This window comes from Eriocheir sinensis, chromosome 62, assembly GCF_024679095.1.
Source record: "Eriocheir sinensis breed Jianghai 21 chromosome 62, ASM2467909v1, whole genome shotgun sequence".
NCBI lineage: Eukaryota > Metazoa > Arthropoda > Malacostraca > Decapoda > Varunidae > Eriocheir > Eriocheir sinensis.
The window spans coordinates 7,537,356-7,559,757 of record NC_066570.1 but is presented as its reverse complement, the minus strand read 5'-3'; the positions used below and the strand labels follow the sequence as shown (position 1 = coordinate 7,559,757).

The window sequence follows — 22,402 nt, the reverse complement described above, 5'->3', positions numbered from 1 at the left end:
TGTGAAGTATCGTATTATAATGAGCAGAAGTGTGTTGTGTTGTTCGAAAGTCGTGAGGTGGTGTGTCGAGTCCTACGCAGTAATGTGCCTGGGTAGTTGTGTTGCTTTTTCCTGTGTTTTCTCTTGGGTTGTGTTGCACTATGTTGCGTCGGTGTCTGTAAGCTGTGGCGTAAAAAGCGATCTTGTAAACTATTTGAAGGTGTGTGTGTGTGTGTGTGTTACAGAGAGAGAGAGAGAGAGAGAGAGAGAGAGAGAGAGAGAGAGAGAGAGAGAGAGAGAGACTTAACGAGTACGTGCGTGAGTGTGTAGGTTCGTGAATGTGTTGGTTCGTGAATGTGTTAGTTCGTGAATGTGTTGGTTCGTGAATGTGTTGGTTCGTGAATGTGTTGGTTCGTGAATGTGTTGGTTCGTGAATGTGTTGGTTCGTGAATGTGTTGGTTCGTGAATGTGTTGGTTCGTGAATGTGTTGGTTCGTGAATGTGTTGGTTCGTGAATGTGTTGGTTCGTGAATGTGTCGGTTCGTGAATGTGTTGGTTCATGAATGTGTTGGTTCGTGAGTGTGTTGGTTCGTGAATGTGTTGGTTCGTGAATGTGTTGGTTCGTGAATGTGTTGGTTCGTGAATGTGTTGGTTCGTGAATGTGTAAGTTCGTGAATGTGTTGGTTCGTGAATGTGTTGGTTCGTGAATGTGTCGGTTCGTGAATGTGTTGGTTCGTGAATGTGTTGGTTCGTGAATGTGTTGGTTCATGAATGTGTCGGTTCGTGAATGTGTCGGTTCGTGAATGTGTTGGTTCGTGAATGTGTCGGTTCGTGAATGTGTTGGTTCGTGAATGTGTCGGTTCGTGAATGTGTCGGTTCGTGAATGTGTTGGTTCGTGAGTGTGTTGGTTCGTGAATGTGTTGGTTCGTGAATGTGTCGGTTCGTGAATGTGTTGGTTCGTGAATGTGTTGGTTCGTGAATGTGTTGGTTCGTGAATGTGTTGGTTCGTGATTGTGTTGGTTCGTGAATGTGTTGGTTCGTGAGTCTGTTGGTTCGTGAATGTGTTGGTTCGTGAGTCTGTTGGTTCGTGAATGTGTTGGTTCGTGAGTCTGTTGGTTCGTGAATGTGTTGGTTCGTGAGTGTGTTGGTTCGTGAGAGTGTTGGTTCGTAGTCTGTTGGTTCGTGAATGTGTTGGTTCGTGAGTGTGTTGGTTCGTGAGTGTGTTGGTTCGTGAATGTGTTGGTTCGTGAGTGTGTTGGTTCGTGAGTGTGTTGGTTCGTGAGTGTGTTGGTTCGTGAATGTGTTGGTTCGTGAGTGTGTTGGTTCGTGAGTGTGTTGGTTCGTGAGTGTGTTGGTTCGTGAGTGTGTTGGTTCGTGAGTGTGTTGGTTCGTGAGTCTGTTGGTTCATGAGTCTGTTAGTTCGTGAGTGTGTTGGTTCGTGAGTGTGTTGGTCCGTGAGTGTGTTGGTTCGTGAGTGTGTTGGTTCGTGAGTGTGTTGGTTCGTGAATGTGTTGGTTCGTGAGTGTGTTGGTTCGTGAGTGTGTTGGTCCGTGAGTGTGTTGGTCCGTGAGTGTGTTGGTCCGTGAGTGTGTTGGTCCGTGAGTGTGTTGGTCCGTGAGTGTGTTGGTCCGTGAGTGTGTTGGTTCGTGAGTGTGTTGGTCCGTGAGTGTGTTGGTCCGTGAGTGGGTTGGTACGTGATAGAGTTGGTACGGGAGTGTGTCCGTGAGTGTTGGTCCGTGAGTGTGTTGGTCCGTGAGTGTGCGGGTTCGTGAGTGTGTTGGTCCGTGAGTGTGTTGGTTCGTGAGTGTGTTGGTCCGTGAGTGTGTTGGTCCGTGAGTGTGTTGGTTCGTGAGTGTGTTGGTCCGTGAGTGTGTTGGTCCGTGAGTGTGTTGGTTCGTGAGTGTGTTGGTCCGTGAGTGTGTTGGTCCGTGAGTGTGTTGGTTCGTGAGTGTGTTGGTCCGTGAGTGTGTTGGTTCGTGAGTGTGTTGGTCCGTGAGTGTGTTGGTTCGTGAGTGTGTTGGTCCGTGAGTGTGTTGGTCCGTGAGTGTGTTGGTCCGTGAGTGTGTTGGTTCGTGAGTGTGTTGGTTCGAGAGAGAGAGAGAGAGAGAGAAACAGAGATTTAACGAGTATGTGCGTGAGTGTATTGGTTCGTGAGTGTGTTGGTTCGTGAGTGTGTGCCGCGTGTGTGCCTGGCCGGGACTCACCAGCACTCGGGGGCAGCATGATGGGCTCGAGCAGGCCGAAGGTGCATGCTTGCGGCACCTTGGAGGCGCAGCTGGCGTGCACCGTGTAGCCGCACCACTCGCACCGCAGCCCCGCCAGACACTCCGCCGTCCAGCATGTCTTCTTGTCAACCTGAAACACAAGACACCCCTCAACACCTGCAACACTTATCACTAGTAACACACGGATAAAACTTCAAAATCTATAACACTCCGCCGTCCAGCATGTCTTCTTGTCAACCTGAAACACACGACACCCCTCAACACCTACAACACACGACACCCCCTCAACACTTGCAACACACGACACCCCCTCAACACTTGCAACACACGACACCCCCTCAACACTTGCAACACACGACACCCCCTCAACACCTGCAACACATATCACTAGTAACACACGGATACAACTTCAAAATCTATAACACTTCGCCGTCCAACATGTCTTCTTGTCAACCTGAAACACACGACCCCCCCTCAACACCTCAAAATCTATAACACTCCGCCGTCCAGCACCCCTCAAGATTTCCAGCACAATCACAACCTCAAAACATCAGCAAGGACAAAACTACAACAGATACAACTCAAAATGCCACCATCGTCCACCATGTATTTTAGTCAACCTGAAACACACGACACTTCCTCAACACCTACAACACAAACCAAGCCTACCCTGACCTAATCAAACCCAAACCAAAACTCGCCTAAACTAATTCAACCACGCTAAGAACAAACCTGCAACACATGTGGATACAACCTCAAAATATATAACACTCAACCGTTCACCATGTTCTCTTATCCTGAAACACACAACACCCCCTCAACACCCTTCACTACCACCACCCAACACAATCACCCAATCACCCCTCAACATCCTTTCAGTACCCATCAACACCAATACCCCATCACCCCTCAACACCCTTTCAGTACCCATCACCACCGCTACTCACCATCACTAAACACCATCACCCCATCACCTCTCAACACCCATCACCACCGCTACTCACCATCATTCAACACCATCATCTCAACACCCCTTCAACACCCTTCACTATACCACCACTCAACACAATCACCCCATCACCTCTCAACACCCTTTCAGTACCCATCACTACCCCTACTCAACACCATTATCCCATCACTTCTCAACACCAATGCTATCGCCACCTATCACCACACTCCACGCCACTCGAGACTGTCACTACTCATCACTATCAGTTCTATCACCACTCATTTTCAACACCACTTCATACCCTTCACAGTATCACCTCGACATCATCACCGTTATATCAGTTTCATCACCATTTCGATCACCACAGTTTCTTAAGTAATATCACCACATCAGTTACCACCATCACCACCATTCAACGGGTCCTTTCATCACCACTTCACTCACCACCAACATTAACACCAACACCTAAATGCTCATCACCATCATCACCTCAAGTCAACACCCTTTATCACCACTCAATACCTATCAAAAGACCATTGCAACTGCGCTCATCACCAAAATCGTTACTCATCACCAGAATCAAGAGTCTCACCACCATCTTCATCACCACCATAAGTCACCACCAATCAACACCACTCAAGACCAATTACAAGCAACCCCAAAACCAAGATATCCATGTCACCACTACATTCACCACTTATCAACACCAGTCATCACCACCACTCAACACCAGTCATCACCACCACTCAACACCAGTCATCACCAACACTCAACACAAAACTCACTACACTTTACACCAGTCACCACCACCACCACCACCACCAGTCATCACCACCAGCGCTCATCACCACTCACCACACATTTGGAGTTTGCGGGCAGGTTTCCCTCGCGCCAATGGTGTTGCTGGACCACCTGAGGGAGAGTCTTGTCCAGGATGAAGATGGCGCAGTCCTTGCAGTTGGGCACCACGAAGTCCTCGCAGTCCAGATGCACAAAATACTCGCACACTGTTACCAAGGGAAGAGGAAGGTGAGGGCGTGTGGGTGGTGGTGGGGGGGGAGGGGAGGGTGTGTGTTGGAAGTGGGGGAGGGTAGGGTGAGTGGATGGGTATGGAGGTGAGGGCGAGGGGGGATGTGTGTCTGTGTGTGTGTGTGTGTGTGTGTGTGTGTGTGTGTGTGTTTGTGTGTGAGTGAGGGGGAGGTGGTGTGTGTTCGAAGATTGGGGGAGAGGGGAGTGTTTGTGCGCCTGGGGAAAGGGGTGGTTTGTTAGGTGTGGGTAGGGGAGTACGGGTGAGGGTGGGTGGGTAGGCTCGCATGTATGGGTGGGGAGTGAAGGGGTGGGATGGGATGAGTGGGGGGTGAAGGTGTATGCTGGGGGAGGAAATGATGTACTGGGGGAGAGGGAAGGAGGCTGGGGGAGAGAGGAGGATGAGTGTGCGGAATTGTTGTGTGTGTGTGTGGGGAGGGGAGGGGGGGTTATAAGGGAAAAGTGTGTGTGTGTGTGTGTGTGTGTGTGTGTACAAACATATCCCATCTTTACCTACTGATCTGACTATCTCCCTCTTTCATGATAACAACTTTTCTTTAGATGAAATTACTCGAGCTCAAAGTGGAAGCATTTTTGTTTGTTTCTTTGTGTCTAAACTTCCTTAAAAATCAATAAATAAATCTTGTCAGCGAGGCACCAGAACCTATATTTTCTGAGACCATTTAAACTCCTCACAACCCCATTCAGCAGTTATTAATGGAGCGTATAAAACAATGAACTTTTAATAAGAAGACGAAGGAAAGAATTGAGATCACCAGCTAAACGCCTCTTCAAAAATGCTGAGTTTATCATTTCAAAATAAAACCAAAGAAGTTATGTATAGTTCCTGGAGTGACCTATTCTGCTCTTATATGAAGGAGTATTTAAGTTGTTCAAGTGGTTGGGTAGAAACAGTGACTTATAACCTATTGTGTGTGTGTGTGTGTGTGTGTGTGTGTGTGTGTGTGTGTGTGTGTTCTTACCTTACCGACTTGTTCCTACTTATTTCTATTCATACTTAGAGGACTAAATCAAGTTCATAATGTCTCGTATTCCATTCAAAACATTCTATCATACAAATACTCTTTAATAAACTTACACACTCGATTTCATTTGGTATGGCATTCTGTGTGTGTGTGTGTGTGTGTGTGTGTGTGTGTGTGTGTGTGTGCTTAGCCTACATACACTCACCCTCGCATTTTAGTGCCAGCGTGTCGTCAAGTTTCTTCCGGCAGACGTTACAGTGGCGGCGGCGGACGTGGATTGGCTCAGACCAGCAGTGGGCCACGGGGGTCTGCGGGCGAGGCGGGGCGGGCGTGAGGCGGGGCCGTGACGGGACAGGTTACGAGGGGAGGGAGGGAAGGGGTGGGAGGGGTAGGCGGGAAGGGGAAGGGGAGAGGAGAAAGACAAATTAACGAACCTACTCCATACACTCCAACTGCCTTTCCTTCTCCCCGCCTGTACCTTCTCCACACCCCCACTTCCTCTTCTTACCATACCCTTGATTATAGAGAAAGGGCAAAGTGAGAGAGTAACAGAGACGGAGACAGAGAGAGGGTTAGTCTAGTTCTCTCGATATGGAGGAAGAAGAGTAAGGAGAAGAGGGAGAGACGGTTAAGTAGCCAGGAGAAGGGATTAGGAAAGGGAGGGAAAGGAGGAGAGGCAGGCAAGGTAAGGAAAGAGAGAAACACAGACGGAGACAGAGAGAAGGTTAGTCTAGTTCTCTCGATATGGAGGAAGAAGAGTAAGGAGACGGAGAGACAGACAAGTAGCCAGGAGAAGGGACATGTTAGGAAGAGAGGAAGGGAGGGAGGAGGAGGCAGGCAAGGTAAGGAAAGAGAGAAACACAGACGGAGACAGAGAGAAGAAGGGTAAGGAGAAGAGGGAGAGACAGATAAGAAACGAGAAGAAGGGACATGTTACGAAAAAGAAAAGGGCAGACAAGGTAAGGAAAGAGAGAAACAGAGACGGAGACATATACGTCGGTGTTATTCCATTTCTTTGATGTGGAAAAAAAGAAGAAGGGTAAGGAGAAGATGGAGAGATGTTACCAAGGAAAGGAAGGGAAGGGTGGCTGAGGAGAGGAGGGGGAGAGGAGGGAGACAAGCTAAATGGAGAAACAGATACGGAGACAGAGACTTTGGTTCCCTAGGTGTGGAAAAGGAAGGGTAAAGAGGAGACGGAGAGACAGAGAAAGGTAGACAGGAAAAGACGGTGAGATAGACATGTAGCGAAAGAACAGGTGGATAGAAGGATAGAAAGGAGTTACGTGGAGAGGGAAGGAATAGTGAAAGGAAGAGGAAAGGAGGAAAACAGAGAAAAAGGGAACGTAAGCAAAGAGAAGAGGAGGAAAAACACAGAAAAAGGGAACGTAAGCAAAAAGAAAAGGAGGAAAAACACAGAAAAGGGAACGTAAGCACAGAGAAAAGAAGGAAAAACACAGAAAAAGGGAACGTAAGCACAGAGAAAAGGAGGAAAAAAACACAGAAAAAGGGAACGTAAGCACAGAGAAAAGGAGGAAAAAACACAGAAAAAGGGAACGTAAGCACAGAGAAAAGGAGGAAAAAACACAGAAAAAGGGAACGTAAGCACAGAGAAAAGGAGGAAAAAACACAGAAAAAGGGAACGTAAGCACAGAGAAAAGGAGGAAAAAACACAGAAAAAGGGAACGTAAGCACAGAGAAAAGGAGGAAAAAACACAGAAAAAGGGAACGTAAGCACAGAGAAAAGGAGGAAAAAACACAGAAAAAGGGAACGTAAGCACAGAGAAAAGGAGGAAAAAACACAGAAAAAGGGAACGTAAGCACAGAGAAAAGAAGGAAAAACACAGAAAAAGGGAACGTAAGCACAGAGAAAAGAAGGAAAAAAACACAGAAAAGGGGAACGTAAGCACAGAGAAGAGAAAAGAAGGAAAAAACACAGAAAAAGGGAACGTAAGCACAGAGAAAAGGAGGAAAAAACACAGAAAAAGGGAACGTAAGCACAGAGAAAAGGAGGAAAAAACACAGAAAAAGGGAACGTAAGCACAGAGAAAAGGAGGAAAAAACACAGAAAAATGGAACGTAAGCACAGAGAAGAGAAAAGGAGGAAAAAACACAGAAAAAGGGAACGTAAGCACAGAGAAAAGGAGGAAAAAACACAGAAAAAGGGAACGTAAGCACAGAGAAAAGGAGGAAAAAACACAGAAAAGGGGAACGTAAGCACAGAGAAGAGAAAAGAAGGAAAAAACACAGAAAAAGGGAACGTAAGCACAGAGAAAAGAAGGAAAAAAACACAGAAAAGGGCAACCAACGCACAGAGAAGAGAAAAGAAGGAAAAAACACAGAAAAAGGGAACGTAACCACAGAGAAAAGGAGGAAAAAACACAGAAAAAGGGAACGTAATCACAGAGAAAAGGAGGAAAAAACACAGAAAAGGGAACGTAAGCACAGAGAAGAGAAAAGGCGGAAAAAAACACAGAAAGGGGAACGTAAGCACAGAGTAAAAGGCGTAAAAGAAATGGAAATAAGGAGAAAAGACTGAAACTAAGTGGAGGGGGGTGGAAGAGTGGAAGGGAAAGAAAAGACAGGGAGGAAAGGAGGAAGCAAAGAGAGACAAACACATAGAAGTTATCATTGAATCCTACGTTTAGGCGGGATGGAAAGGAGAGACGGAGAACAGACAGTGAATATACAGATAGAAATTGATACAAAGAGACGAGTTCAAACTGTTTGCTATGGACGAGGTTATGCTTAGAGTGTAAAGATGCGGGAAGGAAGGAGAGGAAGGGACGGTGAGGCAGATAAACACACATAAAGAAAAGAGAAGACAAGAGGTCGGTAGTAAAAAGTTATGGGTAAACAGTTTGCATTAGATTTGATTATGATAGGGCAAGAAAACAAGGAAAGTAAATGAAGAGGAGAAGAGGAAATAAAACAGGCAGAGGAGGAGAGGAAGGAATGAAAGGAGAAAAGGGTGATTCGTTTTCTTTGGCAATGGTTACGAAAGGAAGAGCAAGAAGAGACAGCAAGGGAATGGAGAGACTAGGAAATGGATGAGCAGAAGTTAAAAAAGTTAGTCGTTTTCTTGAGCTCTGGGTATGATGGTAGATGAGTTAGTGTGTGGGGATGAAAGAAGGGGAATGGAAAGAGGGTCAGTGTGTGTGTGTGTGTGTGTGTGTGTGTGTGTGTGTGTGTGTGTGTGTGTGTGTGTGTGTGTGTGGGAAAGAATGAAAGGGAAAGAACACCTGTTAAGAGGGAGGGGGAGAAAGAAGGGGTAGTGTGGGATAGATAAACACAATAATAAATGCACGGTTGATGTTTACAATGTTGCATGATGGCACTGTACCTCCAGACAATACAGCCATAAGGAATACGATACTATGAAATTAAGATACAATTATACTAAGGAACAATTAGATACTATTAAACAAAGACAGTGTTAGAGTAAAAATATCATACTAAGATATATTGTCTTATCAAGATATCAATTTAAGAGGCGACTAAATTTAATGGAACAATGAAACTGACTAATTAGAGTAAAACATAGACACTTGAAGCATTATATCAGTAACGTTAAGACGCCATTATAGGTACACACACACACATACACACACACACACGAGGAGGGGAGGGGGATAAGGGATGGGACCCTATTTTTACAGCAAAGGAAAGCACAAGGGCACAAAAAAAAGGAAACAATAAAAAAAGCCCGCTACTCGCTGCTTCCTTAGGTTGAATAGGGGGGCGAGTGGGCGGAAAGGGAGATACATAGAGGGGAGGATTAAGGGGAGAGAAAGGGGTGAGGGGTGCATGTATCTTCACCACTAACCCGTCTTCTTCTTACTAAACCCTAGATTAAAAGAAAAGGAAGTTCTCTCTCTCTCTCTCTCTCTCTCTCTCTCTCTCTCTCACCTTCACCAGGGTCGGGGCCACGCTGGAGCATGGCGACACCACCGTCTTGAGGCATTTGTCGTGACACACGAAGTTGCAAACTGGAACAAAACACGACGTTAGGTTGACACATCACGGCTATTGATCTTACGGGCTACGAGGATAAATAAAGTGTATACAAAACCCCATAAATCGAAAACAATACCTTTTAATAGCTGATAAATAGTAAAGGTTTAATACAAGTGTCTTAAAACAACCCTAATTCAAGGTAGAAACATAATATTAGTAAACACACACACACACACACACACACACACACACACACACACACACACACACACACACACTGCTATTTAAGGTACAAGTTCCCTTTATACTTTGGTAGGAATAAATGTACGCTCTGAGAACTCAAAGAAACCAATATAAAAAATGTCATTATTGCTGCTAAACGTTGATTCTAGCTACAAATTTCCTTTTTTTATTTTGTAAGGGAGAATACACAAGTTAAAAAAGCTCTCAGGTAATGGATATAAAACGATATGTTGAAGGCTGCCATGTTGACGCTGGGCTGACACGGTATCTACAACTCCACGACAGATAGGAAGATTCACAGCAATGACAAAACAGGAGACTTCTTAAATAATTCGGCGCCCAAACACACACACTCAAAAGCAGTAAGTAGCGGGCTTTTTTTTAATATTTTTCTTTACGCCCTTGAACTGTCTCCTTAGCTGTAAAAAAACATTTGACAAGGCTTTCGTGGGGGTTATCGGAGGCATTTCCATGGGTAGTTTTATGACCCTGGTGGTTGTCTGACGAAGCTTCTACGCAATGAACGTGAAAATATACTTATTAGAACCCGATGGAATCCATATATTATACCTCTTCCTCTCCCCTTCTTTTCTCTTCCTTCTCTCTTCCCCTTCTTCCTCCTTCCTTGTCACTCTCCTTTCCTTCCTCTCCTCTTTTCCTTTCTTCCTCTCTTCCTTCCTTTAAACCTTCTCCCCCTTCTTATCCCTTCCTACATTATTCCTCTTCCTCTCCTCCTCCTCTTTCTCTTCCTTCTCCCTTACCCTTCCTCCTCCTTCCTTGTCACTCTCCTTTCCTTCTCCTCCTCTTCTCCTTTCTTCCTCTCTTCCTTCCTTACTTTCATTCCTCTCCCCTTCTCTTTCTCTTCCTCCTCTCTTCCTCTTCCTCCTCCTTCCTTGTCACTGACCTTTCCTTCCCCTTCTCCTTTCTTCCTTCCTTCCTTTTACTCCTCTCCCCTTAAACCTCCTCCCCCTTTCTTATCCCTCCCTACATTATCCCTCTTCCTCTCCTCTTCTCTTTCTCTTCCTCCTCCTTCCTTGTCACTGACCTTTCCTTCCCCTCCTCCTTTCTTCCTTTCTTCCTTCCTTACTCTTAGTCCTCTCCCCTTAAACCTTCTCCCTCTTTCTTATCTCTTTCTTATGTTCTTATGTTATCTCCTCCTCCCTTCTCCGTTTGGACCTTTGGAAACTCTTGATACGGGAGGCGGAAGCGGGTGAGAGTACTGTCCTATGTGTTTTTATTGATCCAACGCTCTATTAGTATTGTGGAAAGGTTGGTCCAGGCGACGGTGGGCCCTCCAAGTCCACTCCACCCCTCCTGTGTGTGTGTGTGTGTGTGTGTGTGTGTGTGTGTGTGTGTGTGTGTGTGGCGGCGAAGAGACAGTCACCCTTAAACATCACTTACGTCACCATCATCATCACCACGACCACTACCATCATCACCACCACCATCAGTATCACTATCACCACCACCATCACCACCACCACGACCACCACCATCATCACCACCACCACCACCACTATCACCACAACCACCACCATCATCACCACGACCACCATCATCACCACCACCACCATCATCACCACTATCATCACAACCACCACCATCACCACGACCACCACCATCATCATCACCACCACCACCACCATCGTCGCCCTTACCATTAACACCATCATTATCAAAACTGTCCAACACCATTATCACTACCATTATCAACACCCACACCACCATAAACACCATAACCTCCCCCCCCCCCCCATTTCTAACACCTGCCAGCAACATCCCACCATCACCACCACCATCACCACCACCAAAACTACCACTAAAACCACCAACTAAGTCTTCCCGTTAAAAATATCACCACCAACACCACCACCACCACCACCACCATCTTCACCATCAATACAAAACAGGAATAGAACAGGTAAATAGTGATTATACATATTTTTAATTACATAGTGTCTCTTAGCATATCGGGTAAAAGAAAAAGAGGAAGAGGATGAGGAGAGACAAACATGGAAGAGAAACGAACAAAAGAGATAGGGAGAAAAAGAGAGAACGAAAAAAAAGAAAACCAGACAAGGAGGAAGAAAGCACGGAGGAGGGAATATATACGAAAAGAGGAACAATGGGAAACTAAGAAAAAACACACTCAAGGAAGAGGGAGAATGAGGAGGAGGGGGATGAGATGAAACTCGGGAGGGAAGAGAAATGGACAGACTGAAAATGAAGGGAAAATGAAAGTAAGGAGGGAAAGTAAGGGGAAAAGGGGAGGCGGTTTAAGAGATGAAGTCGAGAGGAGAGAGAAAAGAGTACAGAGAAATAAAGAAGGGAAAGGGGAGAGAAAATGAAGGGAGAAAGTGAGGGGAGGAGGTGAGGGGGAAAGTGAGGGAAAGTTATGAGATGTGAGTGGGGAGAAAATGAAGTGAAAATGAAGGGAAATATGAGAGAGAATGAAGGGAGAAAGTGAGGGGAGGAGGGGAGGGGAGGAGAGGGGAAGGAAGGTCAGTGATGAAGAGGTGAAGGGGCAAGAGTAAGGGAGTGAGGGGTGATGGGGAGGGATTAGGAGGGGTGAAAGTCAGTGAGGGGTGATGAGGGAAAGGCCGTAGGGTGATGGGGTGAAGAATTATGGGGTGAGAGTGATGAAGGGGGAGAGAGAGGGACGTTGGGTGCAGGGGTGAGAAAGGGAGAAGGGTGAGGGAGTGATGGGGTGAAGAGTAGTGCGGTGAGAAGGTGAGAGAAGGTTAAGGACTGTGGGGGTGAAGGATAATGGTGGGATGAAGTTATGGGGTGAAGGGGTGATGGTGGGAGAGGAAGGGGTGATCGTGGGGTGAAGTCATGGGATGAAGGAGTGATGAAGGGGAGAAAGGGTTGAGTGAAGGTGGGGTGAAGTCATGGGGTGAGAAAGTGATGGTAGGGGAGAGAGGGTCGTGGGGTGAGGGGGTGATGATGAGGGTGATGGTGGGGTGAAGAGATGTGGGGTGATGGGGTGACGGAAGGGGAAAGGGTTAGGAGTGAAGGTGGGGTGAAGTTATGGGGTGAGGAAGTGATGGTTGGGGTGAGCGGGTCGTGGGGTGAGGGGGTGATGATGCGGGTGATGATGGGGTGTTGAGACGTGGGGTGATGGGGTGACGGAAGGGGAAAGATTGTGGGAGTTGACTGGAGGGTAAGTAATGGAAGGGAAGGGGTATAGTAGAGGGTGGGTGGGGAGTCAGGGGGGGGAGGTCAAAGGTCGTGAGGGGTGATGGGGAGAAAGGGGGGGTCAGAGGTCAGGGGAGGTCAAGCCAGGTGAACCAAAATGACAAACGGGATTATAAAAATGGAACTTTCTTTCAGGCTTACTCTCTCTCTCTCTCTCTCTCTCTCTCTCTCTCTCTCTCTCTCTCTCTCTCTCTCTCTCTCTCTCTCGGGTCATGCGAAGAGAGGAATATGGAGGAGGAAAGAGATGGAGGAAAGGGAATGGAGGAAACGGAAGAGTCGGAGAGAAAAAGGTTAAGAGAAGTGAGGAAGAAGTGAAGGGAGGGGGAGATGTAAAGGGGAGTTGGGGAAGTGAAGTGAAGGGAAGGGGGAAGAAGTGAGGGGGAGTAGGGGAAGGGAGGAGGAGGGAAAGGGGAAGAAGAAGTGTATGGGAAGTGATGGGAAGGGGAAGAAGGAAGGTGAGGTGAAGGGGGGAAGAAGGGAAGGGGAAGAAGTGAAGGGGGAGAAGGAAGGGAAGGAAGTGAAGGAAGGGGAAGGAGTGAGGTGAAGGGAAGGGGAAGAAGAAGTGAAGGGAAGGAAGGGGGAAGAAGTGAAGGGAAGGGGAAAGAAGTGAGGTGAAGGGAAGGGGAAAGAAGTGAGGTGAAGGGAAGGGGGAAGAAGTGAGGTGAAGGGAAGGGGAAAGAAATGAGGTGAAGGGAAGGGGAAAAAGTGAAGAGGAGGGGGTAAGTGAAGTGAAGGGGAGGGGAATGAAGTGAGGTGAAGGGAAGGGGGAAGACGTAAGGGGAGGGGAAGGAAGTGAGGTGAAGGGGAGGGGGAAAGGAAGGGAAGTGAGGGGAAGGAAGGGGAAGGACGTCTTGCTTTTCCATTTTAAATACCCAAAAATGCAATGCCCGTTTCACTTCCCCTTCCTCCTCCTCCTCCTCCTCGTTCTTTCCTTTTCACATTCTCTTCCTTCCTTCTTTTCTTTCTTTTTGCTATTCCTTCCTTCTTTCTTTTCTTCAATCTTTCACACTTCCTCTCTTCCTTCCTTCCTTCCTTTCCTTCCTTCATTCTTTCCTTCCATCATTCCTTCATTCCATCATTCCCTTCCTTCCTTCATTCATTCATTCATTCATTCATCCCCTTTCTTCCTTCCTTCATTCTTTCCATCCTTCCTTCCTTCCTTCCTTCCTTCATTCATTCATTCATTCATTCATTCATTCATTCCCTTTCTTCCTTCCATCATTTCCTTCCTTCCTTCCTTCCTTCCTTCCTTCCTTCCTTCCTTCCATCCTTCCTCCCTTCCTTCGTTCCTTCCTCCCACTTATTCCTTTCTATTCTCTTTCAGTATATAAAAAATAAGCAACTGAATAAAAAAATAAGTAAATAAAGGGAAAAAGATTAAGTCGTTCCCCCTAACCGGACCTATGCAAGTGGAGAAGAGGGGAGGGGGAGGGGGGAGAAAGAGGGGAAGGGGAGAGGGAATGAGGAGGGAATGGGGGGGAGGGGGATACACTACTCGACCTACTGAAGGGGAGGGAGGGGTTGAGGAGGGACCAATCCCCTTCAACGTCCTCTCTTTAATCCATTTTACACACACACACACACACACACACACATACACACACACACAACAATACCACCACCACCACCACCTACACAAGAGAGAGAGAGAGAGAGAGAGAGAGAGAGAGAGAGAGAGAGAGAGAGAGAGAGAGAGAGAGAGAGAGAGAGAGAGAGAGAGAGAGAGAGAGAGAGAGAGAGAGAGAGAGAGAGAGAGAGAATGGTGGCCGTAAAGAAAGTTGCATATTCGTGATCCTTCTCGAGGCAGTGAGTCGATAATTCCGGGGGAGGAGGAGGAGCGGCGAGAGGAGGAGGAGGAGGAGGAGGAGGAGGAGGAGGAGGAGGAGGAGGAGGACCAGAAGAGAGTGGGGGTGGAATGAAGAGATGGAAAATGAGGAAGCATGGAAGCATAGAAGAGGAAGCAGCAGAAAGGCTCTTGGGGTATAACGAAGCTGCTTGGTTTAGTGATTTGATATTTTTGCTGTTAAAATAAATAAAGCACTTAGGCACGCGCATACGAGAAAGTTTAATTAACACTTCTCGCAACGATGTGACGGTCAATACAATTCTTTGATAAGCCAATCGTTTTAGCACAAATTACTGCTGCAGGAAGGTTGTTTCAATGGCGGATGACTCTGTTTGAGAAAAAAAATAAACTCCTGTAGGTTGTTATTTTTAGAGTTCGGGTAAGCTTGGACATAAAAAAACTGTTGTGATCGACGTTATTGAGCTTGAACAGGTTTTTGAAGACATGTACCGCTTTTGGGTATTAAGATACGCGCGTCCGTGTTTAGGACAGAATTACGTCTTGGTGCCCGACGCTTCCAGTTTCATTGATTCGTTTACTGCGTGCGTTTTCGGTCATATTCCCTTCTGCGTGTCGTGTCATTGCTGCGGCTTGACTGATCAATGTTTGTCTGTGATCCGCCCTCGCACGAGTTTTTTTTATATTTTTATACTATCGACAACTGCTTCGTTCAGTCACCTGCCAAAACGCGCCAAGCCAACCTCAGTTAAGTGAAGGCTTCGTCACGGAACAAATACAGGCGCTCATAAAGGTGATCCCACGCAGTGATGATTGCTGCCCTTCGTCGCCACAAAGCTTCCTTGACCGACTGTTGACGCTGGAAGCTTTGTTTAAAAAAAACTGGTGCGCGCATTGATTCTCGAAAGAATGCCGGGCACAGTGATGTGACGTGACTTCCTCGTATCGGAATGACCCGTCGATAGCGCCAAGAAGTCCTCGGCTGGCGCTGCCTGGACATCCTCCGTGCCCGCGTGAATCACATAAAACTGTGTCTGACATAGAGCCTCCATGACAGCATTAATATCAGCCTACGTCCTCCAATACCGACCCCGGCATGCATTATTTTGTTTTCCTATTACTGGTGTTACGCCCGCAAGATTCACTGAGCCGGTGGTCCCTGACGGTGCTGTCCCCAACAAGCCTGACCTTACTGTTAGATTCGTTATTAGCAGTGCAGCGAATATCTGCCAGTGCGGAGACCAGCGAGTGAAGGGAGAAGTGAAGGATGAGGAGAAGAGGCTGTGAGTAGTGGCTGGGGAGAGGAGAGAGGAGGAGAAGGAAGAGGAGGACGAAGGTGAGAAGGGAGTGGTAGTGACGGTGGTGGCGGTTGAAGGAGGAAAGAATTGAAAAGGAGGAAGAAGGAAGGAAGGGAGAAGGAAGAGGATGAGGATGAGGAAAGAAGTACAAGGGAGAATAGGGAAGGACAGGAGGAGGAGGAGGAGGAGTTGGAGGAGGAAAAGGAGGTTCGTGAGATAAAGGAGAATTAGGATGGACAAAAGAAGAAGAAAGAGGAGGAGGAGGAGGAGGAGAAGCAGGAGGTGGAGACATACTGAAGAAGTGGAGAATACCTGAGAGAGGAAACGGCGGAGGAGGAGGAGGACGAAGTTGAAACCGGCGGGAAGGGAGCCATGACCCAAAGACCAAACCTTCCCTTGTAGCTATTTTTTTAAGGCAGCGACCTCTCTCTCTCTATCACTCCTGTCGTTTAGCAATTACCGAGGTGGACGTGAAAACAAGTGGGGACAGCATCGTTTATTTTCAGTGATAATTGGAGCTATAAACGATAAACAAATGAATGCAGGCGAGGGTAAGGGAGTGTGTGTGATCCGGTTAGGCCAGAGACGCGGGCGAGGGAGTTCTATTTGTTTTTGTTTTGTATTTTATCCAGAAGAGTAGTAATGCAGTTCATCATTACCTGTGAGCCTTAACTAGTGTTCCACGTGTGTAATGGTAACGTGTGATTAGGAACGGATGAAGAGTGAATGGAAATGCTTGAGTCTCAGGTGCGTTTTCTTAGGCACATCCGACCCTCACATAAATTATTTCTGAAGGCCAAAATGGGAGGCTAAATGCGTTCTCGTGAGTGTTCCTTCAAGTTCATGGTACAGAAGAATTGTCAAACTACCACCAGTGTCGGAAAACTACCCCTGGAAAGGCTCACAGCTCCTACGAAAGCCTTGTCAAATGTGTGTGACTAGGCGACGGAATGTTTAATGATATGGCCGTCAGTTGCGGGACGACATGAGGGGCAGAGACGGGCAGGTCACCTCAAGTCAGGCCAGAGAGGTTTAAGCGGTTGGTTCAGCACCCTACACGTATTCCCGACCGTCTTGGAGACAGGCCCAACATACTAGACCTCTTCCTTACCTCTAACCCTTCCACTTACTCTGTCAAACTGTTTTCTCCGTTGGGCTCCTCCGATCACAACCTTATTTCTTAACTACTTGCAATGGAAGAGACAGGATTCAAGTTGCCATCGCGAGTAATATCGATCTATACATCTATCAGGTTTCATGCAGAACTGTAATGATGCGATATAAGGTCAACAGGGGGTCAGTGAATGAAGCTGTGTTGGGGGTGAAGGCATGGGGGGGGGGGGGGGGACTGGGGAACGTCGCTAACCACCGCCGTGGATAAATTACGGGATCAACACTTTCGGTTCTTACATCATCCATTTCTAAAAGTCAGAGAGGGGGTCAGTCGGGTTCTAATGAGTGTTTCTTCTGGTGCACGGTACAGAGAAAGGGTCAAACTACCACCAGGGTCATAAAACTACCCCTGGAAACGCCCACAACTCCTACGAAAGCCTTGTCAAATTGGTGTTTTTTGCCAACGAAATGTCTTATAATACGACAGGTTGGTATTGTCAGCTGCTCCCGCCCCTCACACCAACCAATTCCAAAGGCCGAAAAGGAGGTTAATTGAGTTCTAATGAGTGTTCTTTTAGGTTCGCGGTACAGAAGAAGGCTCAGACTACCACCAGGGTCATAAATGTACCCCTGGAAATGCCCTAAACTCCCACGATAGACTAGTAAATTACGTGTTCTAATGAGTGTACTTTTAGGTTCACAGTACAGAAGAAGTAAAAGTACCCCTGGAAATGCCCTAAACTCCCACGATAGACTAGTAAATTACGTGTTCTAATAAGTGTTCTTTTAGGTTCACGGTACAGAAGAAGGCTCAGACTACCACCAGGGTCATAAATGTACCCCTGGAAATGCCCTAAACTCCCACGATAGACAAGTGAATTACGTGTTTTAATGTGTTCTTTTAGGTTCACAGTACAGAAGAAGGCTCAGACTACCACCAGGGTCATAAATGTACCCCTGGAAATGCCCTAAACTCCCAAGATATGTAGACTAGTAAATTACGTGTTCTTGGGCGCAGCAATGTTTAAAAATATTGCCCCATGGGTCGTCGCCCAAGAACACATATTTGACAAGGCTTTCGTAGGAGTTGTGGGCATTTCCAGGAGTAGTTTTATGCTCCTGGTGGTAGTGTGACCCTTCTTCTGTACCATGAACCTAAAGAAACACTCATAGAAACTGACTGATCCCCTCTTGGACCTTTAGAAATAGCTGATGTGAGCTGGAGGGAGCGAAGGGATACTTGCAACCCGTATTCTTAAACGTATCAGCGCCTCAGTTCGCCTCTTTGAAAAGCCTCTCGTTGAAACTGGTGGACTTTTTGTGGACTGTTTTGTGATCCTAGTGATAGCTTTGCCGGACTTCAGCATCATGGACGGACAAATCACCCAGGGCTATTTTGTGATCCTAGTGACAGCTTTACCGGACTTCAGCATCATGGACGGACAAATCACCCAGGGCTATTTTGTGATCCTAGTGACAGCTTTGCCGGACTTCAGCATCTTGGACGGACAAATCACCCAGGGCTATTTTGTGATCCTAGTGACAGCTTTGCCGGACTTCAGCATCATGGACGGACAAATCACCCAGGGCTATTTTGTGATCCTAGTGATAGCTTTACCGGACTTCAGCATTTTGGACGGACAAATCACCCAGGGCTATTTTGTGATCCTAGTGATAGCTTTGCCGGACTTCAGCATTTTGGACGGACAAATCACCCAGGGCTATTTTGTGATCCTAGTGACAGCTTTGCCGGACTTCAGCATCATGGACGGACAAATCACCCAGGGCTATTTTGTGATCCTAGTGATAGCTTTACCGGACTTCAGCATTTTGGACGGACAAATCACCCAGGGCTATTTTGTGATCCTAGTGACAGCTTTGCCGGACTTCAACATTTTGGACGGACAAATCACCCAGGGCTATTTTGTGATCCTAGTGACAGCTTTACCGGACTTCAACATCTTGGACGGACAAATCACCCAGGGCTATTTTGTGATCCTAGTGACAGCTTTACCGGACTTCAGCATTTTGGACGGACAAATCACCCAGGGCTATTTTGTGATCCTAGTGATAGCTTTACCGGACTTCAGCATTTTGGACGGACAAATCACCCAGGGCTATTTTGTGATCCTAGTGATAGCTTTACCGGACTTCAGCATTTTGGACGGACAAATCACCCAGGGCTATTTTGTAATCCTAGTGACAGCTTTACCGGACTTCAGCATTTTGGACGGACAAATCACCCAGGGCTATTTTGTGATCCTAGTGACAGCTTTACCGGACTTCAGCATTTTGGACGGACAAATCACCCAGGGCTATTTTGTGATCCTAGTGACAGCTTTACCGGACTTCAACGTCTTGGACGGAAAAATCACCCAGGGCTATTTTGTGATCCTAGTGACAGCTTTACCGGACTTCAACATCTTGGACGGACAAATCACCCAGGGCTATTTTGTAATCCTAGTGACAGCTTTGCCGGACTTCAGCATCTTGGACGGACAAATCACCCAGGGCTATTTTGTGATCCTAGTGACAGCTTTACCGGACTTCAGCATCATGGACGGACAAATCACCCAGGGCTATTTTGTGATCCTAGTGACAGCTTTGCCGGACTTCAACATCTTGGACGGACAAATCACCCAGGGCTATTTTGTGATCCTAGTGACAGCTTTGCCGGACTTCAACATCTTGGACGGACAAATCACCCAGGGCTATTTTGTGATCCTAGTGATAGCTTTACCGGACTTCAGCATCTTGGACGGAAAAATCACCCAGGGCTATTTGGTGATCCTAGTGATAGCTTTGCCGGACTTCAGCATCTTGAACGGACAAATCACCCACGGCTATTTTGTGATCCTAGTGACAGCTTTGCCGGACTTCAGCATCATGGACGGACAAATCACCCAGGGCTATTTTGTGATCCTAGTGAAAGCTTTGCCGGACTTCAACATCATGGACGGACAAATCACCCAGGGCTATTTTGTGATCCTAGTGACAGCTTTGCCGGACTTCAGCATTTTGGACGGACAAATCACCCAGGGCTATTTTGTGATCCTAGTGACAGCTTTGCCGGACTTCAACATCTTGGACGGACATATCACCCAGGGCTATTTTGTGATCCTAGTGACAGCTTTGCCGGACTTCAGCATCATGGACGGACAAATCACCCAGGGCTATTTGGTGATCCTAGTGACAGCTTTACCGGACTTCAGCATTTTGGACGGACAAATCACCCAGGGCTATTTTGTGATCCTAGTGATAGCTTTACCGGACTTCAACATTTTGGACGGACAAATCACCCAGGGCTATTTTGTGACCCTAGTGATAGCTTTACCGGACTTCAGCATTTTGGACGGACAAATCACCCAGGGCTATTTTGTGATCCTAGTGACAGCTTTACCGGACTTCAGCATCATGGACGGACATATCACCCAGGGCTATTTTGTGATCCTAGTGACAGCTTTGCCGGACTTCAGCATCTTGGACGGACATATCACCCACGGCTATTTTGTGATCCTAGTGACAGTTTTACCGGACTTCAGCATCTTGGACGGACATATCACCCAGGGCTATTTTGTAATCCTAGTGACAGCTTTGCCGGACTTCAGCATCATGGACGGACATATCACCCAGGGCTATTTTGTGATCCTAGTGACAGCTTTGCCGGACTTCAACATCTTGGACGGACAAATCACCCAGGGCTATTTTGTGATCCTAGTGACAGCTTTGCCGGACTTCAGCATCATGGACGGAAAAATCACACAAGAGAACCCGGTTAATCTTCGCTGTGGCCTTGGGAAATGGTCGTATTGCCAGTCCAACACGTTTAACCCGGTAGCAGCGACGGGCCAAATATGCGGCTTTACAGTATGCCAGCGACGGGCCAAATTCTTGCCTTGACATAAACCCCCAAAATAGAGGATACATAAACTGATCACAAATGCATTAATACATATAATATACTAATGGTTGGCGTGAGGGATGATTTTTTCTCATTAATTCGCTTAGAGGGGTCTTTAAGAAACATGATCACCACAGCTACTGGGTTAAGGATAGTGACAGCAGACTCGTGCAAAGTTGCCAGATTGTCGTACTCAGCCGCTTATATTTATCGACCTCCGACCCAGAAACTGTCTCGTGGACCCCAATAAGGAGATTCACTTATAATTATCGTTAAAATAGTTAATTTCTGATGTTTCTTGGCAATAGTTAGGCGTCAGAAACCAGTAAATACTATATCTGAGTGCGACAATCTGGCAACGGTAGCCTCGTGGTGATAGTGATTCAACTCTTGTCGCAGATCTGACGCTACAAGGGAACTGATGAGCGCGGATCAACGACTACAGCGTCATCTGTTTCTGAAGATAAAATTACAACCCACAAGCATAACGCCAGCCAACTCAATACAACACGAGCTACAACACCACAACACCCTGCGACCCAAAACAACAAAACACCCAGCGAGCCAACACAACACCACACAATACGAGCTACACCACAACACCCTGCGACCCAACACAACACAGCCCCGTACAGTCGAAGTCTAGCGGCAAAGGTATCGGCTAGAAGAAGAAGAAGAAGAAGAAGAAGAAGAAGAAGAAGCATGAGGTTACGGCGTGTCCACAAACAAGCACGCAGCACAGTGGCAGCACAAAACAACGTATATGGAAGTAGGTACCCGCACGAGCAAACAAGGTGAGAGTGTGACAAGATGTTGACCCAAGTAAACGCACTAGCTCAAGACGATGTGCCCTGAAGAAGGAGGAGGAGGAGGAGGAGGAGGAGGAAGAAAAGAAGAAGAAGAAAGAGAAAAAGAAGAAGAATGGAAAGAATAATAAAACGAAGAAGAAAAAAAAGAGCAATGATATTAGGAGATGGCAGAGGAGGAAGAGGAACAAAAAGAGAGAGAGAGAGAGAGAGAGAGAGAGAGAGAGAGAGAGAGAGAGAGAGAGAGAGAGAGAGAGAGAGAGAGAGAGAGAGAGAGAGAGAGAGAGAGAGAGAGAGAGAGAGAGAGAGAGAGAGAGAAAATGATGTATGAGACGGAGGAAAGGGCATGTGTGTGTGTGTGTGTGTGTGTGTGTGTGTGTGTGTGTGTGTGTGTGTGGCCGGCAGCAGCAGTCTCTCTCTCCTCCCGTTCGATCTTTCTCCCGGCGAGCATTGTTGCCACCTCCAAGTCATAGGCAACGCAGGAAATGTCAACTCAATGTTCGCGGCCTAATGGAGCGTTACTCATCGTGTGTGTGTGTGTGTGTGTGTGTGTGTGTGTGTGTGTGTGTGTGTGTGTGTTTCTCTGCCTTTTTCTAGTCTGTCTGTTCTTCTGTATGTCTATGAATGACTCTTTCCTCCCCCCTCTCCCTCTCTCTCTCTCTCCACCTAAAGCTTAAGTTCCTTCAAGGCTGCCAGCTTAAAAAGGTCACCCTGACGGATCATTACGTACACACACACACACACACTCAACATGTATATAGGACGAGGAAATATACAACTGAAAATAACAAAAAAAATGTCTCCTTCCTTCCTCCTTCCTTCCTTCCTTTCTTTCTTCCTTCTTCCTTCCTTCTTCCTTCCTACCTTCCTTCCTCCTTCCTTCCTTCCTTCCTTCCTTCCTTCCTTCCTTCCTTCATTCAT

General features: G+C 46.9%; 1 protein-coding gene across 7 annotated transcripts in view; it reads right to left on the bottom strand.

Moving 5' to 3' along the window:
- The window catches only part of LOC126986716 (diacylglycerol kinase theta-like), a 130,266-nt gene that overhangs the window by 44,467 nt on the left and 63,397 nt on the right, over nucleotides 1-22,402 (bottom strand). For all 7 annotated transcript variants that reach the window (XM_050843080.1, XM_050843077.1, XM_050843078.1 and 4 more), the window contains 4 exons: nucleotides 9,071-9,150; nucleotides 5,370-5,472; nucleotides 4,008-4,159; nucleotides 2,183-2,333 (listed from right to left, as the gene is read on the bottom strand). In XM_050843080.1, coding sequence (XP_050699037.1) covers nucleotides 2,183-2,333; nucleotides 4,008-4,159; nucleotides 5,370-5,472; nucleotides 9,071-9,150 — 486 coding nt within the window. The remainder of the gene's footprint in view (nucleotides 1-2,182; nucleotides 2,334-4,007; nucleotides 4,160-5,369; nucleotides 5,473-9,070; nucleotides 9,151-22,402) is intronic.